The 23650-nt window shown below is 47.5% G+C and overlaps 1 protein-coding gene across 8 annotated transcripts in view; it reads left to right on the top strand.

The window, feature by feature from the left end:
* FHAD1 (forkhead associated phosphopeptide binding domain 1) overlaps positions 1-21364 on the top strand; it is a 165429-nt gene extending 144065 nt beyond the window's left edge. For 3 of the 8 annotated variants that reach the window (XM_027565334.1, XM_027565335.1, XM_027565331.1), the window contains 7 exons: positions 2850-2979; positions 3654-3778; positions 5748-5843; positions 6504-6724; positions 7262-7427; positions 16349-16402; positions 20808-21364. In XM_027565334.1, the coding sequence (XP_027421135.1) occupies positions 2850-2979; positions 3654-3778; positions 5748-5843; positions 6504-6724; positions 7262-7427; positions 16349-16402; positions 20808-20924 (909 nt within the window). In that variant the 3' untranslated portion in view covers positions 20925-21364. Of the gene's footprint in view, positions 1-2849; positions 2980-3653; positions 3779-5747; positions 5844-6503; positions 6725-7261; positions 7428-13509; positions 13643-16348; positions 16403-20807 lie in introns of those variants that run through there. The other 5 variants (XM_027565337.1, XM_027565336.1, XM_027565333.1 and 2 more) reach the window with 5 other exon arrangements.
* The last annotated feature ends 2286 nt before the right edge of the window (positions 21365-23650 follow it).

Here is a 23650-nt window from a genome sequence, read left to right as displayed (position 1 = left end):
CCTTTTATCCAGCCAGTCGCCTGTTGATGGATATTTGTTTCTGCTTCCACACATTGCTGTAGTTAATATCCTTGTGAAAGTGAAAGCGTTAGTCACTCAGTCGTGTCCAACTCTTCGCGACTCCATGAACTGTAGCCCACCAAGCTCCTCTGTTCATGGAATTCTCCAGGCAAGAATACTGAAGTGGGTTGCCATGCCCTCCTCCAGGGGATCTTCCAGACCCAGGGATCACACCCAGGTCTCCTGCATTGCAGGCAGATTCTTTACTGTCTGAGCCACCAGGGAAGCCCTAAGTATGTAGAACAGATTCCTAGGTGTGATTCTGAGATGTCCAGGGGACATCCTAAATTAGGCCTGAAAGGGCTCAAATGCTAGGCCATTTATGCTCCGTGGCTGACTTGATGATCTCTGCCCAGAGGCCTTGGCACGCCTGGAAGTCCCAGCCAGGCAGTGCACAGGGATCACATCATCGATGGAGAACCGTGCCTTCATCCCGTGGTCCTGTACGGTGGCTCCCACCTGTCCCTGTGGTGGGTGGTCGTGCTCCCTGTGATCCGTCGTTGGCTGACTGTGGGCACGGCACTTCCTCGAGGCCCCGGGTTTCCTGGAGTCCAGGGATCTCCTTTCTCCCTTCGCTTTATGAAACTAGAGACCAGGGCGTTTCAGTAATGTGCTTTGGACTTTCTCTTGGAAACAGGGCCAAATGTGTCGGCTTGCCTGCCTGCTTCCTCAAAGATGCCTTTCCCCTGCCAAACAGCAGGGAGCCAAGGCCGCATGCAGTGTGAAAGAGAGGGCTCAGTGGCCCTGCCGGCTGGCCCTGGCTCCTGTCACCATCCAGAGACCTTTATAGCAGCAGCGTCTCCTCCTTACTACGGCAGCCCAGCCATGGGGCTGCAACCGGTTCTGCAGCTGTGAGCGCCCAAGGCCGGAAGCAGGTCTCATTCCTGTTGAAATCCAAGCTCTTAGTGCAGGACCTGGCCTATGTTAGTTCACACATTCAGCAACTATTGGGCACCTGCTGTATGCCAGACCCTGTGCTGGGCACAAAGCAGGATGCTCAGGGTTCCTGGCCACAGAAGACTCCCTCTGACTCTCCTGTGTTTGCTGGGAAGGATCGTTGACCAAAGGCCCTGTCTCAGTTTCTATGATGACAAGTATTAGAGGAGGATGGGGGAGGGAGGCTGCAAGATGAAAGGAAAAAAGGCTTTTTTTCTTTCTCAAAACAGCCTTCCACACTCAGTCTACTTCCTGCTTTCTAAACCAGAGTGGGTCAGAGGGCTTAAGAGTTGTATGAGAAAGAATCTCCATCTTCTCTAAATAAACAAATTCCCAGAAGGGCCATGAGTAAGGGTCACGTCGGGCTCAGCCGAGCTCTCCAGGCAGAGGAAATGCTGTCACCAAGCCTGGCGGCTGCCCCACCCCCAAAACCAGCCACCACCTCCTCTCCACCCTCCAGCACGTGTGCACATGCACAGCATTCCTGGTGTTCACTCCCAGGGCAAACATATGCCCTCAAAGAGAGGGAGGCTGGTGTAGAAACAGCCCCGGAAGTGGACCAGCCGAGCAGGCTGAAAGCCGGCTGGAGCCAGATCAGGGTCTAGTGACGCCCTACTAAGTGCAGCCCCCTTCTCTCAGGGCTGAACCTTGGTCCCAGCAGGAACTCTGGGGCAGGCCCCTTCTGGCTCCATATTTACGGAGTCCCTACTATGCTCGGGCACAGGGCTGAGCTTTGGGAATAGCGCGGCCTACATGGGAGACAAACTGTGTCCTCACAGGGCCCGTGCGTGCGTGCATGCTCATTTGCATCCGTGCATGCTCAGTTGTATCCGACTCTTTTCAGCCCCATAGTCTATAGCCTGCCAGGCTCCTCTGTCCAGGGATTCTCCAGGCAAGAATACTGCAGGGGTTGCCATGCCCTCCTCCAGGGAATCTTTCCGACCCAGGGGATCGAATCCACACCTCTCACATCTCCTGCATTGGCAGGTGGGTTCTTTACCACTGGCGCCACCTGAGAAGCCCCTCCTCACAGGGTCCACATTCTGAAAAAGGAAAGAGGCGATAAACAAGGCGACGTCTAATAAAATGTCCAGCGAGGGTGAGCCCTCCAAGGAAGGATACAGCAGGACTGGGGCTGAGTAGCACAGGGGCAGGGGCTCTTTGGGACAAGGCAGTAGGGAGGCCTCTGCAGGAGGAGATGGGGAGCAGAGCCTGAATGAAATGAAGGAATGAGTGGTGGGGGCCTGGAGGGGAGAAGAGACCCCAGGGAGGACCTGCTAGGTCTCTCTAGACCAGCCAAGAGCCCATCCATGCAATTCCCCCTAGCAAATATGAGACCATCATCCTTACTACCAGCTAAGCACCGAAAAATGTCCCTCCAGGACGTACCTGGCAGTCCAGCAGTTAAGACTCCATGTGTCCACGGCAGAGGGCATGAGTTTGATCCCTGGTCAGAGAAGAGACTGGACCAAAAAAAGAACCAAAAAGTACCCCCTTCAGGGGTGAATTTGATGTGATTGTTCAAAGATGAGAACAGAATGACAAGTGGAAACCCAAACTGAGAAGAATATTAGGGAAAAAGAAAGAAAGAAAACATGGCGAGGAAACACAGAGGGGATCTCTTATTTATAGTGATGCTAAGTCAGTAGGGAAGTTGGAAATCTTCCTAGATGTGACTTTGTATTTGAAATGAAATATTTAAATTCCTTCTCTGCTGAAGCCCCTTAACAGTATTTTCCAGGGTACTAAATGACGGGGTTTCTGCTAATCCATGAATTGTTCATGTTTCCTCAAATATAAGAGAGAGATTCCGATCCCTAATAAAGCCGCTGTCTGCACCTTTCTGGCCACAGGAGCAGTCCTTCAGTGATCTAGGGGCCAAATGCAAAGGGTCCCGACACGAGGAGGTCATTCAGCGTCAGAAAAAGGCCTTATCTGAGCTTCGTGCGCGAATTAAAGAACTTGAGAAGGCCGGCTCCTCAAGTAAGTTCCCTCCTTCCTAGTGGCCCCTTCTGTGCTGAGCCATGGGCCCCAGACCTGAGGGTTCCCTGTGGGGGCTGACCAGGATCACTGTCTTCTATTCTTATCATTTCATAAGTGAAAAGATGTAGTTTTTTTTTTTTAAAGAAGAAGATGAGTGGGGGGGAGGGGGGAAGATGGGCAGACATGATCTCAAAGTCAAGAGCAGGCCTTGATACTAAATAAACAGGATTTCATGAAAAACTCATAACATTGTCCTTCTTTTTCGTATTTCACTATGGCCCATTGGAAACTTTTGCATAGACTGATGGTGTTCAAGGATCAACCTTGGGGAACTTCCTAGATAAATAACCCTGTTTAGAGGGAATGGGGCTCTCAAGAAACAGAGCTTGTTGCTGGGTGGAGCACTGAGCCAGGCCCCAGCAGCCTGGGTTCAAGTTCCATCCTCCTACCAGTGGCCAAAGGTTCACCCTCAGAGCCTCAGCCGTGTGAGGCTGCAGCCTCATATTAGCTGTGTGACCTTGGACAAGTCATTTCACCTCTCTGGGCCTCAGATTATGAGGGTTAGTACTGGCCCATGGTAAGCGTCCAGTTAACAGCAGCTGTGATTTTTTTTACATCCAGCGACTTCTTCCTGAACCTTTCTTTTGAGTCTAATAAATTATTTCTTTTTTTAGATCCTAAGGACCACATGGATGAATCATTTCTAGACTTAAAGACTCTTGGGATGGAAAAAAACGTCCAGAAAATATTGGATGTAAAACCTGATTTGCCAACTTTCTCACGAGTAGAGAGCCGAGTGGTAATTTACCTCTGCAGTGACTGACACGTGGTGAGGGTGGGCCTGAGGGCAGGTCTGTCCAAGTGCCCTGGCATCACTGGTTCAGGGTCAGATCCTCCCTGTTAGCCTAGCATCTGGATCGATCAGTCAGTGCCTAGCATTACCAGTGGTCCAGTGTTTGAACAGAAAGGAGGCTTTCAAATGTACATAGCAGGATGTATCATCACACTGATGTTGGCCAGGTCAATCTCTGGGCCCTCCTTTTCATATCATGTGTTATATTCTGCAGAAAATATTCAACAAGCTATATAACATGATGCCATGAGTTTGCCTAAAATTTGCTTCTTTCTGTAAACTCAAAAACCCGAACACAGAAAAGGTAGCAGAAGGGAGCCATGATGATTAAGAAGACACCACAGTTCTAGAATCAGAGACCTGCCTGTGTCCTAATCCCAGCTCTGCAAACCAAGTGACCTTGGCAGGCTCTTAACCTTTCTGGGACTCCATCTCCCAGCTGTAAAAGGAGATAATTATGTAAAGTGCTTAGGCCACTGCCTAGCTCATAGTGAGCACTTAATAGATGATACTTGTGATTATTATTAAATAGTATTTCAATGGTATTATTCAAGAAAGCCTTCCTTCCTTAGGGGGCTTTGTTTGATTTGCCCAGATTTGCAGAAGTCATTTGATTGTTAGGTGGAAGGTGTTTGATTGGGCATTTGATTGACACATGACAATGGACAGCTCAGGTTAGCCTTAATCAGAGGACCTGCTGGGCATGGTTTGCTGCCACAGCTGGATCCAAACCATCCTTAGGCTGTTGGAAGAAATAATTAAAATCATTCAATCTCATTTTCTACACATTTGCTAGATGTGTGAATCTTCAGAAATGTGTTGCTTTGAGACTTCCCTGGCAGTCCAGTGGTTAAGACTTCACCTTCCAATGCAGGGGGTGCAGTGTTTGATCCTTTTTTGGGGAGCTAGGATCCCACATGCCTCAGGGCTAAAAAACAACATAAAACAGAAGCAATATTATAACAAATTCAATAAAGACTTTTAAAAAATGATCCACATCAAAACAATATTTTAAAAAAAGAATGAAAGAAAGAAACGTGTTGGTTTTCCTGCTAAGAGCAAACCCTCCTCTGAGAGTAGAAAGGGAGGGACCATCTCCAGGTGGGGAGCTCAGCTGGATCCCATATCCTGATCCTGCTTCCAAGATTTGCCTTCTTGGCAACAACCCCTCATCCCACCACTGACACGACAGAGCAGGAAACCTCCAAGGCTGGCAGTAATTAAAAGGAGAGAAGGAGCAGGAGAAAGAATAGCTGAGCAAAGGCAACAGGACTCCTGTTTTTCTGAAGCTTATCTTCTCAGCCTCGGTGCTACCGATTTTTTGAGCCAGGTAACTCTTTACTTGGGGGACTACCCTGTGTGTCACTGGTTGTTCAGCAGCATCCTTGGCCTCTACACACTAGATGCCGGTAGCAGTTGTGACAACCATCACCATGTCCAGGCATTGCTAAATATCCCAGGTAAAGGGAGAATGCACAGTCATCCCCAGTTAAGAACCGCTGGTCTAGAGGAAAGACAGACAGTGACCAAAGAGCGGGACTAATGTGTCATTTCAAGAAAAGTTATACTCTTAAGGGATGGGAACAGAGCTGTAAGAAAGCAGTTCACAGAGGAATCAGACTAGAATAAAAAACAGCTAGAAGGGGGCGACAGTGAATGAGATGGCTGGATAGCATCATCAAATCAATGGACATGAATCTGAGCAAACTCCAGGAGACAGTGAAGGACAGGCAAGCCTGGAGTGCTGCAGTCCATGAGGTTGCAGAGGTGGACATGACTTAGTGATTGAACCACAACTGTCAAGTTATTCTTTAGGAACTTTCCAGTTCTTCGGTTATTCTTTGGGGTTTTCTTCTGGATGTAGAAAATCATAATGAATACCAAGAGAGAGTTTTTATTTCTTTTTTTATTTCAGCCTCAAAATGGCCTTTCCAGCTCAGGGTCCCTCATGGCCACCAATAAATTAGGGAAAACAGATGCAACTGAGGCTCTGGATCTCAGTGAAAAGCTGGTATGTACCCCTAGCATCAGTCCCCCTCCTGTCCAAACCCACAACCCCCTCAGGCATTGTTAACCACCAGATGGCTTAACTAAACATCAACCCTACGTAGATATTTAGTCATTATTACAGCTCTGCGAGACCCAGTTGCTATCCCAGCATGGGTTGGAAATTGCATAGTTGAATTCCTTGGAAAACTGGGTAGCAAGAATAAATGTTTCTATCTGTTGTCATTTTCCCCCTGGTTCTCAAAAAGGCGTAGCGTAAATGGATGCGGGGAACATGAAAGTCGGATTAAAAGCCCCAATTGTACTCCTTTCCAAAGCATGTGTTCCCTGTGATTGCAGAAAATGAATGAAACAGAATTAGGCACTTGCCTCCTTATTAAAGGGCTTCCCAGGTGGCTCAGTGGTAAAGAATCTGCCTGCCAGTGCAGGAGATGCAGGTTTGATCTGTGGGTTGGGAAGATCTCCTGGAAGAGGGCATGACAGCCCACTCCAGTATTCTTGCCTGGGAAATCCCATGGACAGAGGAGCCTGGCAGGCTACAGTCCATGGGGTCGCAAAGAGTCAGACACGACTGAGCGACTGAGCACAGCACACACACTCCTTATTAAAGCAGCCACCAGTGGCGCTGGACCAAGCCTCTTACCTGCAAAACGCTCTCTCGTAGTACATGGATATGAGCAAAACACTCGGGAGTCTGATGAACATCAAAGATATGTCAGGTCATGTGTCCATGAAACACCTCTCCCCCAAAGAGAGGGAGAGAGTCAACCAGCTTCGACAAAGAGACCTCGATATGGTGTTCGATAAGATCACCCAACTCAAGAACCGGCTGGAGAGAAAAGAGGAGCTTTTGAGAGGATACGAGAAAGACATTGAACAGCTCAGGTAAGGCCCATGTCCCTGCAGAAAGGCCTGGACCTCCATTCTCCAGGCTAAACCTCAGGGCAGCAGCAGACCTCTGGACCAAGACAGGAGGACAGAGGTCTGGGTGTGCAGGGGAGGCGGGATCATGACTCAGGGTCTGATGGAGGCGAGTCCTCTGGGCCAGAAAGCAGCAGTTAAAGTGTGCTATATTTTCTTAAGGGGTAAGGTGCACCTTTTATGAATGTGTCTGATATTTCACCATGTGTGTGCTTTTCATAATTCCTTCTTATTTTCAGTAGTATCAGTTCCCTGACCCTCCCTGGGAAATTGGGAGGGGCTGGTAATATAACCTGTGTCAGCTTCATGCCACACTTACACAGCCCATGAGCTATTTATACTGCCCTCTAGTCCCCAAACTCCATCCTTCTCTCCCACTTGTAATGAAACCGCTAAGTTAGGCAGACACAGAAGTATCTTGAGAATCTCCCAGGGCAGGGGCATTGCTGGTAAGTGAGAAAGATGAGGGGAAAGGAGACTTTGTCTCTCCCGTGTGCTCAGGCAGAGCAAAGTGTCGGTTCAGATGTACCAGTCACAGGTGGCCAAGCTGGAGGACGACATCTACAAAGAGGCTGAAGAGAAGGCGCTGCTCAAGGAGGCCCTGGAGCGCATGGAGCAGCAGTTGCACCAGGAGAAGAGGGTCAACAGGGCGATCAGGCAGCAAAAGGTGAGTGGTGCCTGCTTGGAGCAGAGTCTCTGAGGCTGCCCCTCTGCCCCCTTTGGAAATGGCCAGCTGAGGTCCCAGCGGGATCTAGGCAGTACAGGAGGCATTTACTGATGCAAAGGAAAGTGGCAGAATAGCTTTAGCATCAGACAGACCTAAGTTTAGACTGTAGCTCTTCCATTTACTGTGTGACTTCAGGCAGGTTTCTTAACCACTCTGAGACTCAGAGTCTAGCTTGTCTGTATTTTCTTTCTTTCTTTTTAATTTAATTTTTAATTTTGTATTGGAGTAGAGCTGATTTACAATTTTGTGTTAGTTTCGGGTGCACAGCAAAGTGGTTCAGTTATACATACACATATATCCGTTCTTTTTCAGATTCTTTTCCCAGATAGGTTATTATAGAATATTGAGTAGCATTCCCTGTGCTATACACGGGTCTCTGTTGATTATCTCTTTTATATATGGTAGTGTGTATGTGTTAATTCCAAATGCCTACTTCATCCCCCCTCCACCTTTCCCCTTTGATAACCATAAGTTTGTTTTCAAACTGTGAGTCTGTTTCTGTTTTATAAATAAGCTCACATGTATCCGTTTTAGAGACTCCACATACAAGTGATGTCATCTGATACTTGCCTTTCTCTGTCTGCCTTACTTCACTTAGTGTGGTACTCTCTAGATCCATCTATGTTGCTGCACATGGCATTATTTCACTCTTCTTATGGCTGGGTAACATTCCACTGTATATATGCACCACATCTTTATCCATTCCTCTGTCGGTGGACATTTAGGATGCTTCCATGTCTTGACTGCTGTAAACAGTGCTCTCTGAGACTCAGAGTCCAGCTTGTCTGTATTTTTTTCAACTTTTGATAATTCATGTATTTTACCTCGTTCTTTCCATTTCTAACTATTTTTCTGCCAGTTTTATTGAGGTGTAATTGACACTGTATTGAGTTTAAGGTATACAGCATAATGATTTGACTTCCATGCCACATGAAGCAATTGCCACAATAAGCTTAGCAAACGTCCTGAATTTTTTAAAGTGGTGTCTATTGTTCTTACTTTCATTGCTCTGCCAGGTGCAAGGGATACACAGATGAATAAGTTCTCTGAGAATAAAGATTTTCAACTTGCTATTCTGAGTACCCAGAGAATAGTAGACACCCAATAAATATTTGGTACATGGATGGATGGAAGGACAGGTGGATGGATAGATGGATAGATGGGTGGATGGAAGGACAGGTGGATGGATGGATGGATGGATGGGTGGGTGGACGGGTGGATGGATGGACACCAGATCAGTGGATCAGTACGTGTTCAGGTAGATGAATGATCAGGTGGATAGAGATAGATGAATGTCCTTGAAGGACATATTTTTCAGTGCAGAACATACAGGTAAAGAGCTGATTTCAGGCTGACTTAGTGGGGTAAGGGCTCTGTTCAGATCCAGAGAAGGGTACTTGGCTCAGGAGGGTACTAGAGCATTCAGGAAGTGTGTTCCAAGTGCTGACATTTGTTATGAATTGCAAAGGAGAGTTGGAGTTTGTCCACCAAAGGGATGGACAGGTGTGCATTTAAGGCTGTGGGAGCCACAGAGGAAAGGCATGAGGGTGAGGGATTTGCTTCCTGGCATGAACTTGGTAAGAGCATTGACTTGAGAGACCAAGACTGACACTCAGGCTGGTGATCCAGCTAAAAGAGGCCACCTCCTCCCCTCATCCTGCTATCTCATCTATCACATGGCACAAGACTCAGTGGGTCCTGGGGTCAAATCCCCCTGCTTACTGTGTGACCTTGTGCAAATCAGTCCCCCTCTCTGAGCCTCACTTTCCTCATCAGTGAATGGGAGCTAAGAGCACCTGCCTTGCAGGATTGTTACAAGGATTGAATACAACACAGGCAACCCTTCCTATCCAAGCTCTCACTGTCTGAACTCAAGACCAAACGGTTTCCGATGCCCAGGTACACCTGTCCAGGCTCTGAAGCATGCAGCTCAGGGCCTGGGACTCGGCAGGTGGATGAGGCTGTCTGCCCTGTGGCCAGCCAACTGCGCAGGTGGCCTCTGAAGTGAGTGCTGCCCCAGACCCAGTAGAGTCTGCTGCCAAAAGTCCCCATACACATCGAGACAGGCATGGGCAGCACCTGAAAACCAGCTCCAGAAGCTCGCTGTAACCCTGTGCCTGCACTGCAGTCAGTAGGGGGGTCTCTGGTCTTCTTGGCAGTTAACACCCATGAACGTCCACTCCTGTGGTCAGCAGCATGTCACTAGCCCAACTGGGCACCGGCACAGCGACTCCTAAATAGATCAGACTCTCCCTGGTCCTTCACTCTCACCTAAGGTCGAGCAGATCTCCAGGCAGGCATCAGGCAAACAGGAAAAACTACCATAGCCCCCATCTCTTCATGATATCTGCAGGCATTGGGCTCCACTCATGCTATGCAGCCATGATCAGGGTTATTAATGCCTCTGGTAGCCCTGCCTGGTTGTCATGATGATCCCCATTTTACAGATGAGGAAACTGAGGCTCAACGAATTAAAAAAGAGACTTGTCCAAGTTCATAGAGTAGCTGGTAGTTCACAGAGTCTTGTTAGTTGCTCAGTCATATCTGACTGTTTGCAACCCCATGGACTGCAGCCTGCCAGGCTCCTCAGCCCATGGGATTTCCTAGGCAAGAATACTGGAGTAGATTGCCATTTCCTTCTCCAGGGGATCTTCCTGACTCAGGGATCGAACCCAAGTCTCCTGCATTGCAGGCAGATTCTTTACTGTCTGAGCTACCAAGGAAGTCCCAAGTAGAGCCTTTACCTAGCCCCAGATCTCTCTAGTCCTAGGTCCTGCACTCTTTGCAGGTCTGGCCCCCAGTTGCCTCCTTGTACCCGTTAGTATTTCTAAATTGGAGCTGTGTATTTTTGCACGCATGCTTGTGTGTATGCCTGTGAGTATGTGCTGTGTGTTTGTATGTGTATTTGTGAGTGTGTTGCCTACATGAGCTCTAAGGAGGCCAGGCCTTAGAAGCTCATAGAAGGATATCTTTCTCAACCAAGAGCTGATGGTCAGATGAATTCCTTGCAAAAGGCTGTCCTCCATTCTGCAAACTTTCCAGGCAGGAGGTTTCCAGACATCAGGCTCTCTAGCTTATAGCCCCAGAAATGAAAGTGGCTGCTGTCCTGCTCTGAGGGAGCCCGGATGTGGTGTTTTTAGTGCTCACCGTTCTGAATTAAACATCACAGACCTCAGTCTGCGTGTGTCACGGGGCTGCCTCAGGCAGAGGACAGTTTCCTTTCACACCAAGCAATGCCAGGGAGAGCTGGGCCACTGACAGAGTTCTGACTTTCCCTTTGATGTGCCCTCTAGAGAGCTCACCCCTCCCTGAGGCATCCCCCGAGCCCCAGGGCTTGGCAGGCGAGGCCCCAAAGCAGAGACACCAGACCACAGAATGGGACAGCAAAGGACCCAAATAAGGCCATTGTCATGTACTGAAAACCTGAGGATTTACATAATCAGGCTTCACATGCATTATTCATGGGCTGCCTCATTCATACACAATGCAGGGGACGTGCCAGCCTGTTTGGCGCTAGATATCCTTCAGCAGAGAAGGGTCTGAAATGGCCAAGCTGAACCTGTGTCAGGGTCCCCAGAAGAGCTAGAGCTAGGAGCTTTAAAATTCGTGAAATTCACAACTGGAGAAAAGATGTACATGAACTACAACCACAGTCATGGCATCGCCAATGATATCATTTACTGAGCACTTTGAGTATCATTTACTTTACTTTATCATTTACCAAGGGGCAGGCACCTGCTCCACACCGGACAGGCTTCACCTCTCCCATCAACCCCACAAGGGAAGCTGGTGAGCATCAGCCCACTTGAGAGAGGGGAGGGCTGAGCTGACAGAGGGCACCACTCCCTGGCTGCTCAGCTGCAGAAACAGGATTCCCTCCCACCTGCTGCCCTCTCCAGCCCAGGTTCACTTTCCCACACCCCTTCCTTCTGCGTCTCCCTTACCCGGGTGCCTGCCTTGTATTTCTCTCACCATTGCTCCCAGAGTATTCACTCCAGGACTCGGGTTTGCATTTGAGGCTTCTTATTACTATGCCATCAGAAATCCCTGTTTATCAGGAAGGAAAAAATAATAAACTTTACAGTTTTGCTGGATTCTAAAGGGCACGTGTATACATTCGTCTTGGCATCAGTTCCTTCCAGGGAGTATGTCTTCATTGTTTTTAAGTGGAAATTAACAGAAAATAGAATTCCTCTCTCCTAAGTTTTACACCTAGTATTTTCACAAGGAGCCTTACTTTTTAACCTCCTATACAAAACTTTGACACTGTTCACCCTGTTCATTGAGCTTGCAGGGCTGAAGCACTGAGATGAAATTAACACATCTGAAGCTTCAGAATCCACCCCCCACCCCCACCCCCCAAAATGTAGTTTATGTCTTAAATGTTTGACCATCTCTTCACTAAGCAGCACCTTCCAGAATCACAAGTCGTATTTCCACACTAATACCTCTGGCTGTGAACATGAGACTTGATACGAAAGGCTAGACATTCACAGAGAACCCGGTGGTCATCACCGGGGGCTCCGGAAGGCCCTGAGTCTGTGGCTCTCTCCACGTGGCAGAGAGAAGGGACCCTGGCCCAGGCCGAGCTCACTCTAATCCGCGTCCAAGTCTCTCGAGAAGCCCGAAGTGTCTCTCAGAGGACAGAGCTGCAGTCAGACAAACAGCAGTCCAGCCCCGCCCCCGCCCCTAGTGACCCCTGAGTAGGTGTCTTGACCTCTATCTCACGTTCCTCAACCAAAACAACCAAAGATGCTAACAAGAGGCCCGCTCCGTGGGGCAGCGGGAGGGTTAAATGGCAAGATGCCCGCAGTGCCTGGCACATGGCAAGCCCCTTTTCTAAGGGGAAGAATAGACAGCCCGTGGATGGGTGGGGAGTCCTGCGTTTCTTTCAGGGAGCTTCCTGCCAGCTGACGCCCTCCCTGGTCCTCCCAAAGCCAGCAGCTCTTCTGTGACGCTCTTTTCTCCTCAGTGAATACCACTCGGGTCACAGCCAAGAAAGGACCCAGATACCTTTTGTGAATGGGCTAATGCTGGGGTTTTTCAATAGGAAAATTTTAAATGCACAGAAGTGGCCATTTGAAAAGCACGCAAACCCTTTTACTTAGGACTTGAAGTCTAAGAAAGGCTGAAGGGCACCGGCTGCTTCTGGCAGAAACCCGTTCAGCTCGCCTGCCAATCAAATCTCCAGCCAATGAAGTCCTGACTAGGGGGCATGGCCACCACTTTGCCTGTGGCCTCCCCCCAGCGAGCAAGCGTGTGTGATTAAGTCACTCAGTGGGGTCCCACTCTTTGAGACCCCGTGGACTGTTAGCCCGTCAGGCTCCTCCGTCCATGGGATTATCCTAGCAAGAATACTGGAGTGGGTTGCATTTTTTTTCCTCCAGGGGAATCTTCCTGACCCAGGGATCGAACCAGCGGCTCCTGCATTGGCAGGCAGATTCTTTATCACTGCGCCCCCTGGGAAGCCCCCTCAGCCAGGCAGGAGCCCCCTAAAGTTCCTTCTGCTTAATTAGCTCATGTCCCTTGTTTTTAAGATGAGAATAAAAATGGCACCTAACTCGGTAGCCTTGGATGAAATGGGAGGTTGCTTACAAAACCCTTGGTACATGGGACCACGTAGGATACACGCTCACCTGCCATCATGGTTATCCTCACTCTTCTCTTTAACTCACCATTTTCCAGGATTTCCTTGGGCCCGCGTGTTCTCAAGATCCTGGTTTCCTCAGCACCATTTGTGTGTTTTTAGCCAACAAGTAGAAATTGGTAGATGTTGTGTAGGAGGAGCGTGCGACGGGAGGGGCTTGTGGGTGCCCACGAAGATGAAGTAGGGCAATGTGGCTAGGCTGGTGCAGCATACAGACAGAAGATGGCCAAAGAAAAAGACCCTCACCTGCCCCTTCTTCTGCCCACCAGTCCCAGTGAGTCCCAGCGTCTCCTAGCAACCTCAGAGGTGTGTCCCCGAATGGAACAGGTGGGGACACATTGAACACTGTCTTGCTCACCTGATATTTTCACTTAGGAACGTTTAGAGGACCTCGAACAGAGAAATGCCAAAGAGTCAGCAGCTTGCAACTGTTCCTTCAAAGAGAAAGAGAGGCAGGTACAGAGACCCTTTCTGATCTTGCAGCCAGACACAAAGTAGATACCTTATTTTCAAAGGGTAAGAGCATGTGGGGTGCAAACGCCAGCGTGGGCAGCCCAAAAAACATTCCACCCTCCACTCCCTTCCCCTCCCCCACCCCGGGCCCTGCCCCTGCCCCTGCTCCTGCCTGCAACCCGCACAAGGGACCTGAAACACCCAGGATCTGGAAGTGAGAGAAGGCAGAAGGGCAGCGCAGCCATCCTGGGTGCTAAATGATTTGGGGACATAGAGACAAAACCATAAGAAGAGAAGAGGGTAGGAGTAAGGAATCCCAGAAACCTCTGCCCTAAGAATGAAGTACAGTAGGTGGAAGAAGCGGAGAAGGCAATGGCACCCCACTCCAGTACTCTTGCCTGGAAAATCCCATGGATGGAGGAGCCTGGTAGGCTGCAGTCCATGGGGTCGAGAAGAGTCGGAAACGACTGAGCGACTTCACTTTCACTTTTCACTTTCATGCATTGGAGAAGGAAATGGCAACCCACTCCAGTGTTCTTGCTTGGAGAATCCCAGGGACAGGGGAGCCTGGTGGGCTGCCGTCCATTGGGTCGCACAGAGTCGGACACGACTGAAGTGACTTAGCAGCAGCAGCAGCAGCAGGTGGAAGAAGGAGGGGATGGTAGAAAATGGAGCCAAAAATAAGGAGGAAGGTGCCTGTTAAAACACCCCCTCACCTGCCAAAGGGGAGCCCCATTAGACAGTGGGCTTTCTGGTAGCCAATGGGAAATAGAAAACCCAGCATGGTCCAGAGTTCACTGTGTACATGAGATATGATGAGTGTGATGCTCAGAAGTGTTCCAGAGAGGACGTTGTGTGGTGTAATGAGCAACACCCCTAAGAATAGCAGTGCAGTGCTACCTGGGTCATGGCTGTGCACAGATCTTGAAACAGACTGATGATCATATCCCAGTGAGTCCAGGAAAAGCATATGCACACGGGCCAGGCTCTGCCCTTCAGTGCCCAGCATCCACTGGTTGGACTTAACCCAAAAAGGTATTTCAGAGCAGTGTTCAAACTGGGGTTCCCTGAAGCCCTGGGTGCCGTGGGAAGGGGATGACTCTCAACACACACACACACCTTTCTCCCACCAGAGAAGCTCTCCGTTGTCTGTTTTATACCCCAAGTTCCTCTTGGAATTTTGCTTGGATAAAAGGTTTAGGGGGGAAAGGTGGGGGTGGGATGGGAAAGAAGGAGGTTGTTGGTTTAATACCACTGCTTTATAATATCTGGAAATTTGGATGGTGACTGCCTCAACTGAGTTTGTGATAAATATTGAGTGGTTGCAGGCTCAAGGCCTCCATGAAAAATGTCTGGAGGACAACTATCTGTTTGATATGGGCGCATAAGCCTTCGTGGACAATCCTCTGAGGGGAGAGTTAGCGTCCTTCAGGGAGAATGGAAGAGACTTACTAGTACCTGTGACTTGTCCCAAAAGATGGCCTTACTTCCTCCATGAATTTTATGAATGCCCAGTAGCATTGCCAGATTTGAGGGGGGAAAAAAAACAGCATGCCCAGGATGTGTTAAGTTTTAATTGCAGATAAACAACAAACAGTTATTAAGTATAAATATGTTCTAACTTATACAGGGGCATACTCATAGTAAAAAATATTTTGGTTTCATTCTGAAATTCAGATTGAACTTGGAATCCTGTATTTTATCTGACAACCCCTCCAGCACTTACTGAGCACCAACTAGACACCAGGCGGGGAGGTTCTGAAGCAGGTGTCGCAAGATGGCAGCCCACAGACATATTTCATTTGACTCATGGGATTTTTTTTGGTACATTTCAAAGTAGGGCAGTTTAACAGAATACTCCAGATTTCCAGCTTCTCTGAGAAACTTGCAAGATATGGGGACACTAGGCCCACAGTCCCACAAAATCACAAGCCTTTGTTTTCCAGGCCCCTTAGGTGCTGGGCTCGTGGACTTGCTGCCACCCCTCCCCTGGTTCACCTCACTCACTTCCTTTACTTCCCTGGCCCCTGTAGGAATCAGGTTGGTGACCCCAGTTGATGCTCAGGGCTCTCTGAGAAAGTCCCCTTCCTGACACCCCTATAATTTACCTGCAGGATGTCAGTCTGCAAGGGGGACCCCAGTTCCCTCTCCCTTTGGTGTCTCCAGTGTCTCAGGGATGCTCTTTCTTTGATGAACTGTCCCTGAGGTGCGGAGTCTTAAGCAGATCAGGGCAGCAGTAGTAATCAAACCCAAGGGGAGTGGGCTCCAGATTCTCAGTGATGGCTTCCCAACAGGCCCACAAAGTCCCTGCCAGGGGCGTTAACCACTGGGCCTTTTGTCATGCCTAGGCCATTGGGTGGAAATCGCTGGACATGTGCAGCCTCTTCTAGTGACCTGGAAGGCTGTGCTTCCCCCTAAAGCAGATCTGTCCTCCAGGGAGAATATAGCATCCTTCATAGCCTTCTTGGTTGACCCACCTCCTTCTCTACTGGAATCTGGAACAGAGATCTCTAAGAGGTTCAGCAGGACAGTGTAGCATTGCCCCAAAGCCACACCCCATTCTACAGACACAACCCCCTCTCTGCCATCCTTATCCCTTCCCTCTTCTGCAGACCCTCATCCTCATGTCCTCACCTAGGAAGGCTCAACCTTTCATCCAAATGGGTAGCATCCGAAAGTTGAGAAAAAGCTGTTTTTCTTTGATGCAAAAGACAAAGCAGAGCATAAGCTAAAATTTGTCAATATTCTTTCTGTGTTAAAGAGACAAATGTTTGTAGAGGCGGTGAAGAACAAGATGCAGAACTCAAATTTCCAGGTGAGCCAGGAGAGGACAGAAGAGAGAAAACCATAGAACATCAGCAGGAAGCCCAGTCGACAGTGACACTGTATCTATCGTGTACTGAGGATTTAGCGTGTGCTATGCACACAGAGCTAAGCACTTGACCTGCAGTATCTCATTTAAGCTTCACAACAACCCTATGGGGGGTGGATTTTGTTATTATACCCAATTCTCAGATGAGGTGTCTGAGGCTTAGAGACCATTTGTCCAGAGCCACACTGCTAAGTAGGAGACATCTGACACCCAGGTAAGAGTGCTGGCTTCTCTTCCTTGAGGTTATAAACTTCCAGGTAATAAACCTGATAACACTTCCAATGGCATTTCTCTTGAATTTCACAGAAGCATCCTCTAAAATTATTTTAAAAGTTGAGAATTAAAACTTTGAAATCTTGAGCATGTTGAAACATTGCCATTGACAAATCAGCCCTGGAACTGGAATTAAGCCAATCCGCGTTCCCACTTTGCAGAAAGTAGAGGCGAGCTCTCAGGGAGCTTGAAAGCTGAACACATTTTGGTTGAATAAGAGAGAAGAGACATATTCAAGTTTGATAAAAGGCCACAGTCATTCTGAAGCAACCAAATTATCATTGGTAGAAGAAACAAAGATATTCTAGGTGAGGGATATATTTGGAAAATGGAAGCTTCTTCTCAACCAGCATCCTTGTTCTAAGGCCAAAAGATGGTTACTGTCCCAAAGCAGGACATTAAAATGACAGAGAGCGTCCTGGGGGCCCCTATGGATCTGAGACCTTTGCCACCCTGCAAAGTGGAAATTTTGGGAAGTTTGTCACTTATTCATTCACAAATATGACTGAAGCGGAGGAGGAAGAAAGAGCCCTGAGCTAGGTTTTGTCTGAGGACCACCTGGGGATGTAAAATGACAGAGGGGATATTGACATGGATCCCAGATGTTGTGGGAATACTGTGCTTCTCTGAGATACGAGACCCCCTGGCATCTCACGCTGCCTTTGGCTTTAACAGAGTAGGGACAAATGGTGCTTTGGCTGAGAGCAAAGAGCCAGCTTCCCATTTTCCTTGCACTCCAGCCCCAGCTTAGAAGTTGGTGTCTGAGATCTCCTTGGTACAGAAAGGTTTCCTCCAGGTTGCCTACCAAGTGTAGCTTGGGCGACTTCTTCCTCCAGAGTGGACCTGGAGTCCTTCAGGGGATGGAGTCACCAGGACCACATTGATAAAGATGGGACGTGTAAAGTTTGCTCTCTCAGTCTCGCATAAGAGACTCCCAGAGAGTCTCAGCCTTTCTCATAACAGAGTCTCCATCTCTAGTATGCTTCAGAACTAGCACATTCTTCCTTTTTAAGATCCAATGGGATTCATATCGATTTTTGTTTCCTCTGCAGCTAACAGTCTTCTATAATTATCTATCATATGCTAAAGGGGAAAATCTTCTAGTTAATAAATTGAATACCTAGTCTAGGCCACATACTGTGCTAGGAACTGGGGACAGAAAAATGAACAGAGATACGACCCCAGCCTTCATTCATTCAACGAATATTTGTTGAGAGGCTTGCGATATGGCGGGTAATATTCAGGTGTTAGGATTCAATCCCATTCTCAGTGGCAGCAGTATCACCCCGGAGAGGGCAAAACTCTACTTTTTTAATGTATAAAGCACAGAAATACACACAGTGCTATCTGTAATAATCAAATTTCACAGAGGTGAGAACTTCCCAGGTGGCTCAGCAGTAAAGAATCCACCTGCAATGCAGGAGATACCGATTCGATCCTTGGGCTGGGGAGATCCCTGTAGAAGGAAATGGCAACCCACTCCAATGATCTTGCCTGGGAAACCCCATGGACAGAGGAGCCTGGTGGGCTACAGTCCATGGGATCTCAAAAGAGTTGGACACGACTTAGAGGCTAAACAACAACAAAAGCGATTAGGAAAAAATGTCTAAGAAGGTTTCTTAAGGAAAAGGATGATAATGAAAAAAAGAATGAGAAACGCCAGGTTAGATCAATGAAGAAACATGTAAAACTCCCAGTCTTTCATGGCTTTTTATTCTGAGGCAAATAAATAAACAAATATTGGGTTGGATAAAAAGTTAATTCAGGTTTTACCATTAAAATGTTATGGAAAAACCCAGATGAACTTTTTGGCCAACGCAGTACTTTCTGAGTTGTTCCTGAGCTCAGGAACACTTTTCACAGGGACCTCTCCCTCCCCCTCCCCAGTCCAAGGACCTGGAGAGGCCTCCCTGAAGTAGGGATGTTTAAAACAAAGACCTGAGGTGGTGTGGGAATGAACTGGGATCTTTGTGCCCAGATCTGCTACTCCAGTATGCCCTGAGTATTAACTGGAATTATCCCAGTTAATTTCCAAATTTCCAATTTATTTTTTTAATTAATTAATTAATTTTTTACTTTACAATATTGTAGTGGTTTTGCCATACATTGACATGAATCCGCCATGGGTGTACATGTGTTCCCCATCCTGAACCCCCCTCCCATTACACTGTTGGTGGGAATGCAAACTAGTACAGCCACTATGGAGAACAGTGTGGAGATTCCTTAAAAAACTGGAAATAGAACTGCCAAATTTCCAATTTAAATGTCCTTATTTAAATGACAGGCTCCTATCCTGGCCTTGTCCTTCTAAGGGTGAGCCGGAATGCGATTCCAAACATGCATGATGAATGCCTATTGCTGCGGGAGGTCTCTGGCTCGGGACAGACCCAGCCAGGCTTCCCCCACGTCAGGCCCACACTTGAATTTCACATTTCGCATTCCTCACCCCTTCCTTTTCCTGGTTCAGCCATCCCCTCTGCCTTTTGCTGTCCCCGACCTCATCACTCAAAAAAGTTGACCAAAGCTTGCTCTGTGGTGCTTCCCACCTCAAGCTCATGGCAGACCTGGGACTTGGGGGACCCTGGGACTAAGAAATCTTCATTTTTAACAAACACCCAGACTCTCGCTCTGACAGCCAGCCCCACACCAGGTCAGGGCACTGGCCCTGGGGACCCATCCAATTTTATTGAAAATCAAACTAAAAAGGATACAAAGGAAAACTGGTTTAGAGGCAAAAGATTTTCGACATTTGCTGCCTGTTTTCCTTTTATCTGGGCATTCCCACCAATATTTACTTTGTGGGCTAGTGTAGAGATCTTAGCCTACCTCACCCTGAAATGTTTTCCTGAAATGATTTTGAAAGCAATCTCAAAGCACATTTCAAGGCTCCTGGCAGCCACTGGCATAGGTCAGGCACAGAACGTGATTTTTAAGCCTGTCTTAAAATGAAAAGAGTTACAGAGAAGGTCCTACCAGCCCCTTCCATTTAAATCCACCCAGAACCTCCTCTCAACCCCTAAGGAAGACAGGACATTCTGGCCCCTAGCTGACAGATGAGGAGACCAAGGATCATGCTTTCAGAGGCAGAGCTGAAACTTGACTACCTGTAGGCCCGCAGGCCCTCTTTCCCCAGGGGCATGAGTTGGAGTCAAAAACTTGCAGGAAGTAGGGCTGTTGATGTGAAGCCTGTTGGAAAGAAACTTGCAAGTTACAATCGTATCTACAGTATAAACAGAACCGTGTGGGAGAGAGATTATTGGGTTGCAATGAATAGAAACCTATTCAGAAAGAGGGAGGAGGCTTTTATAAGGATGTAAGAGTGCCTCATAAATACTGAGAGCTGAGAGAGAGCCTGGCCTCAAAAGAGAACTGGTAGGCCGTCATCTCCCAAGCGTCATCTCTCTTACACACAAACACACACAGAGCTCATATCACCTCTCTGTGCCTAAATCTCCCCTGATCTCATCTCTCTCTGGTCATGTGATAAAAAGGGATGACCTCACGGTCCCCCATTTCAAAGAATCAGCTCAAGTGGTAAGTAGCATCATAGAGCCCATGATCCTAAATCCTAGGAGTGACCTTCTGAAAAGCTGAGCCTGTGCCAAAGTGCCCGATCAGCTAAGACCAGGGACAGAGTCATACTCAAGACTGCCCCACACCAGGGGCAGTGCTTAGAATAGGGTTAGACCGATTCCCCTTGAATATCCTGCCTTTTCTCCTCCTAAGACATCAGAGACATAAGACATTCAGTTTAGTAACAGCTTTTCAAGAGAAAGTCCATCCCAATGAATGTGCCCATAATCAGAAACTCCTGGTTTCAAAAACCAAAAAAAAAGAAAATATAAGAAGAAAGTATCTGTATATCTGGAAGGGAGTACATTGGAATGTCAATAAGGTTACCTGTGGGTAGTGTGAGAATAGTGGATTATTTTAGCTTCTTTTTGCACACATCTATGTCTGTATATAATTTCTTTTTTACAAATACTTTATTTTGAGTAAAAAAGCCCATTTGAGTGGTATATTTGGGGATACCCTTACAATTGTCAAGTTTGTGCATTTGTTGCTCTTGTTGAAGGTGGGAGCCAGAAAAGCCACTGCAAAGATGGACCAAGAAAGAGAGATGCTAAAGAGAGAGATGTCCAGCAAGTCCAGCCAGAGCCTTCTGTTTTCTAAGCCTGGTGGAAGGAACTAGAAACATCCCGCCGGGTCTGCGAGATCCTCCTCCATGAGTCAGAGAGACTTTTCCGCGCCAAATCACAAAGAGACTTTTTTAGGACTTATTGTTACCCTGTGTGTTGCTTCCTAGACTGGTATTTTGCACAGTACAATTTTTCGGAGTGTGTGGGGAGAGGGGCTCTTTTCACAGCTATCTGCGAATGTAAACGCACTCAGGCATATGAAGAATTAGTTCAAAATTCCGACTCCTGGGCCCAGTAGATAAACTTATGTGTCTGGGTTGTGACGTACCCAAATGTCACACCTCCACGGAGCTCCAAGAAACCCACAGTTGAGAAAACCCAGGGCATGATACTGGGGCCACAGGACAGAAAGGTAACTTCAGGGGCTGCTGGGTCCATGGTATAGTGCATTTATATCTGAATTTCTTATAATAAATTTGAACACCAACCTGTTTTTATTGCTTCCATAACAATGAGTCACATGTATATGGCACTCTGCAGTTTTCAAAACCCATCTCATCTAATCTTCCTCCAAGACCTGGGAGGTAAATAGTATTATATTCCCCATTTTACAAATGAGGAAGCTGAGGTCAAGAGAGGTTAAATGGCCCATCTAAAGTCACACAGCTAAGAAATTCAAGGGTTGGGTCTGGAACCCAGGTATTTACCTCCCATCTCACACTGCCCATTCTGTCACAGCAGGATAAGCCCAGTAGTTCAAGTCACAGGCCATCAGGACAGACCAAGTACCCAATCACCAAAGGGCACACACTGCCCAGGTGCACACACTCTTTCCATGGTATTTGGAGAGACTTTCATTTTTGCCCTCTCTGCAGCCATCTGTCCTCTCCCTGCCTTTCTTACATGGCCAAGACCACCAAATAAAATGGGAGGAACAGCAGAAGTCATGAATATCACTAATTCTTTTAATTTTTAAATAGTCACAATAAAAACATTTTTTATATTTTTAAACCAAATGCATTCTTTATACCAATTAAAATTAGAAGGAAATAGGAAAAATTATTTGCGTGATATTCCACTAAAGGTACATCTTACACAGTGAGAAGGTACATCTTACACATGACCTTAAAAATAATCTTGAAGGGAATTCCCTGGTGATCCAGTGTTTAAGGCTCCATGCTTTCAAGGCAGGGGGTGCAGGTTCAATCCCTGATCAGGGAACTAAGATCCCACATGCCTCATGGTGGTGTAGCCAAAAAAAATAAAATTTTTAAAAAGAGTTTTAAATTATTTTTAAAAAATAATAATAGTAATCTTGAAAACCCCAGTTTTCCATAAAGAATATGATATTACTTATACTGCACCATATCCCCAAAATCCAAAAAGCAGTCTCCAACACCAGAAAAGATCACTGGGTTAGACAGTAGTTAAGCTAGCTAATGTTTGGAAGCCAAATTGAAGTGGGGTGGGGGGTGGGGGGTGGAAATACTTAATTTGGTTGAACATGAATATTTGAATTTGCAGAAGTCAAACATGATGCCTCTGTGACTCCATTGTATTTTAGGTCTCTCAAAGGACATTTTAATTTTATCATATCAACTTTGCAACCCGTGGTGGTGATTTCCTTTCTTCACTCCTTGAACTAGATGGTTCTTTGGGTATCACCTCAGCCACATACCCCTTTCTCTGAGAATGCACACTGCCCCCTGCCCCCAGTCAGATTTGCCCTAGCTAATGCTGCTCTGTTGGCCACAGCTGGTTGGCTGAGCAGTAGATAGTCTGCCCAAGCCAGACCGATCAGGTTTCACTTCTAACCCAAGCTGGGCCCATCAGTACCTCCAGCCTTGGTATTGGAAGTAGAGAACAGGAGCACCACACAGGTCATTAGTGGTGTGGAGCTGAGGTCTCAATGCAGTTCCCAGCTGGTGTGGCCATTTCTTCCACTGTGTTTGGAGAAACAAAGCCAGTCTAAAATGAGACAGCCGGGATAGATAAACAAGTGGAGACAAGAAACCAAGACCACCAGAGAGACAGTGCCGTGGACACTACAAGTCCCTTAGTCATCGCCCCCGCTCTACTGCATAAGCTGAAGGTTAAGCACCTTCATTTCCCAGTTTCCCTTGCAGTTAGACCCAGCCATGTTGCTCAGTTCTGGCCAATGACATGCAAGTGAAGGTCCTGGACAGGGCTTCCCTTCTGGAATTAAAGGCAAGACTTTGTTAGGAGAGAGATTTTTCTCTTTGTCCCTTTGTCTTGTCTGTCTTTTCTCTCCTGGAGCTCAGACTTGGAGCTGGAGCAGCCATGCTGGGAATCACCAGGAAACAAGCAAGAGGCCAAAGCCCACCTCAAGGACAACGGAGTGGAAAGATATGAAAAGCCTGGGTGGGAGCCTGGTAACATCACTGTGCTGTACACCACAGTATACTGAACAGCCTACCTCTGTACATCCTTTTATGTGAATAAACCCCTCTCTGTTTAAGTCACTGTAGTCTGGTGTACCTGTGTGTGCTGTGGAGCAAACCACTTAAAACTTCTCAGTGTTAGTCACTCAGTTGTGTCTGACTCTTTGCGACCCTATGGACTGTAGCCCACCAGGCTCCTCTGTCCATGGGATTCTCCAGGCAAGAACACTAGAATGGGTTTCCATTCCCTTCTCCAGGGGATCTTCCCAACCCAGAGACTGAACCTGGGTCTCCTGGATTGCAGGCAGATTCTTTACCATCTGAGCAACTTGCTGACTTACAATGGCGAACATTATTTCTCATGATTTCATGGATCA

This window comes from Bos indicus x Bos taurus, chromosome 16 (genome assembly GCF_003369695.1).
Source record: "Bos indicus x Bos taurus breed Angus x Brahman F1 hybrid chromosome 16, Bos_hybrid_MaternalHap_v2.0, whole genome shotgun sequence".
In the NCBI taxonomy this organism is placed as follows: Eukaryota; Metazoa; Chordata; class Mammalia; order Artiodactyla; family Bovidae; genus Bos; species Bos indicus x Bos taurus.
This window is presented reverse-complemented; position numbering and strand designations above follow the sequence as displayed.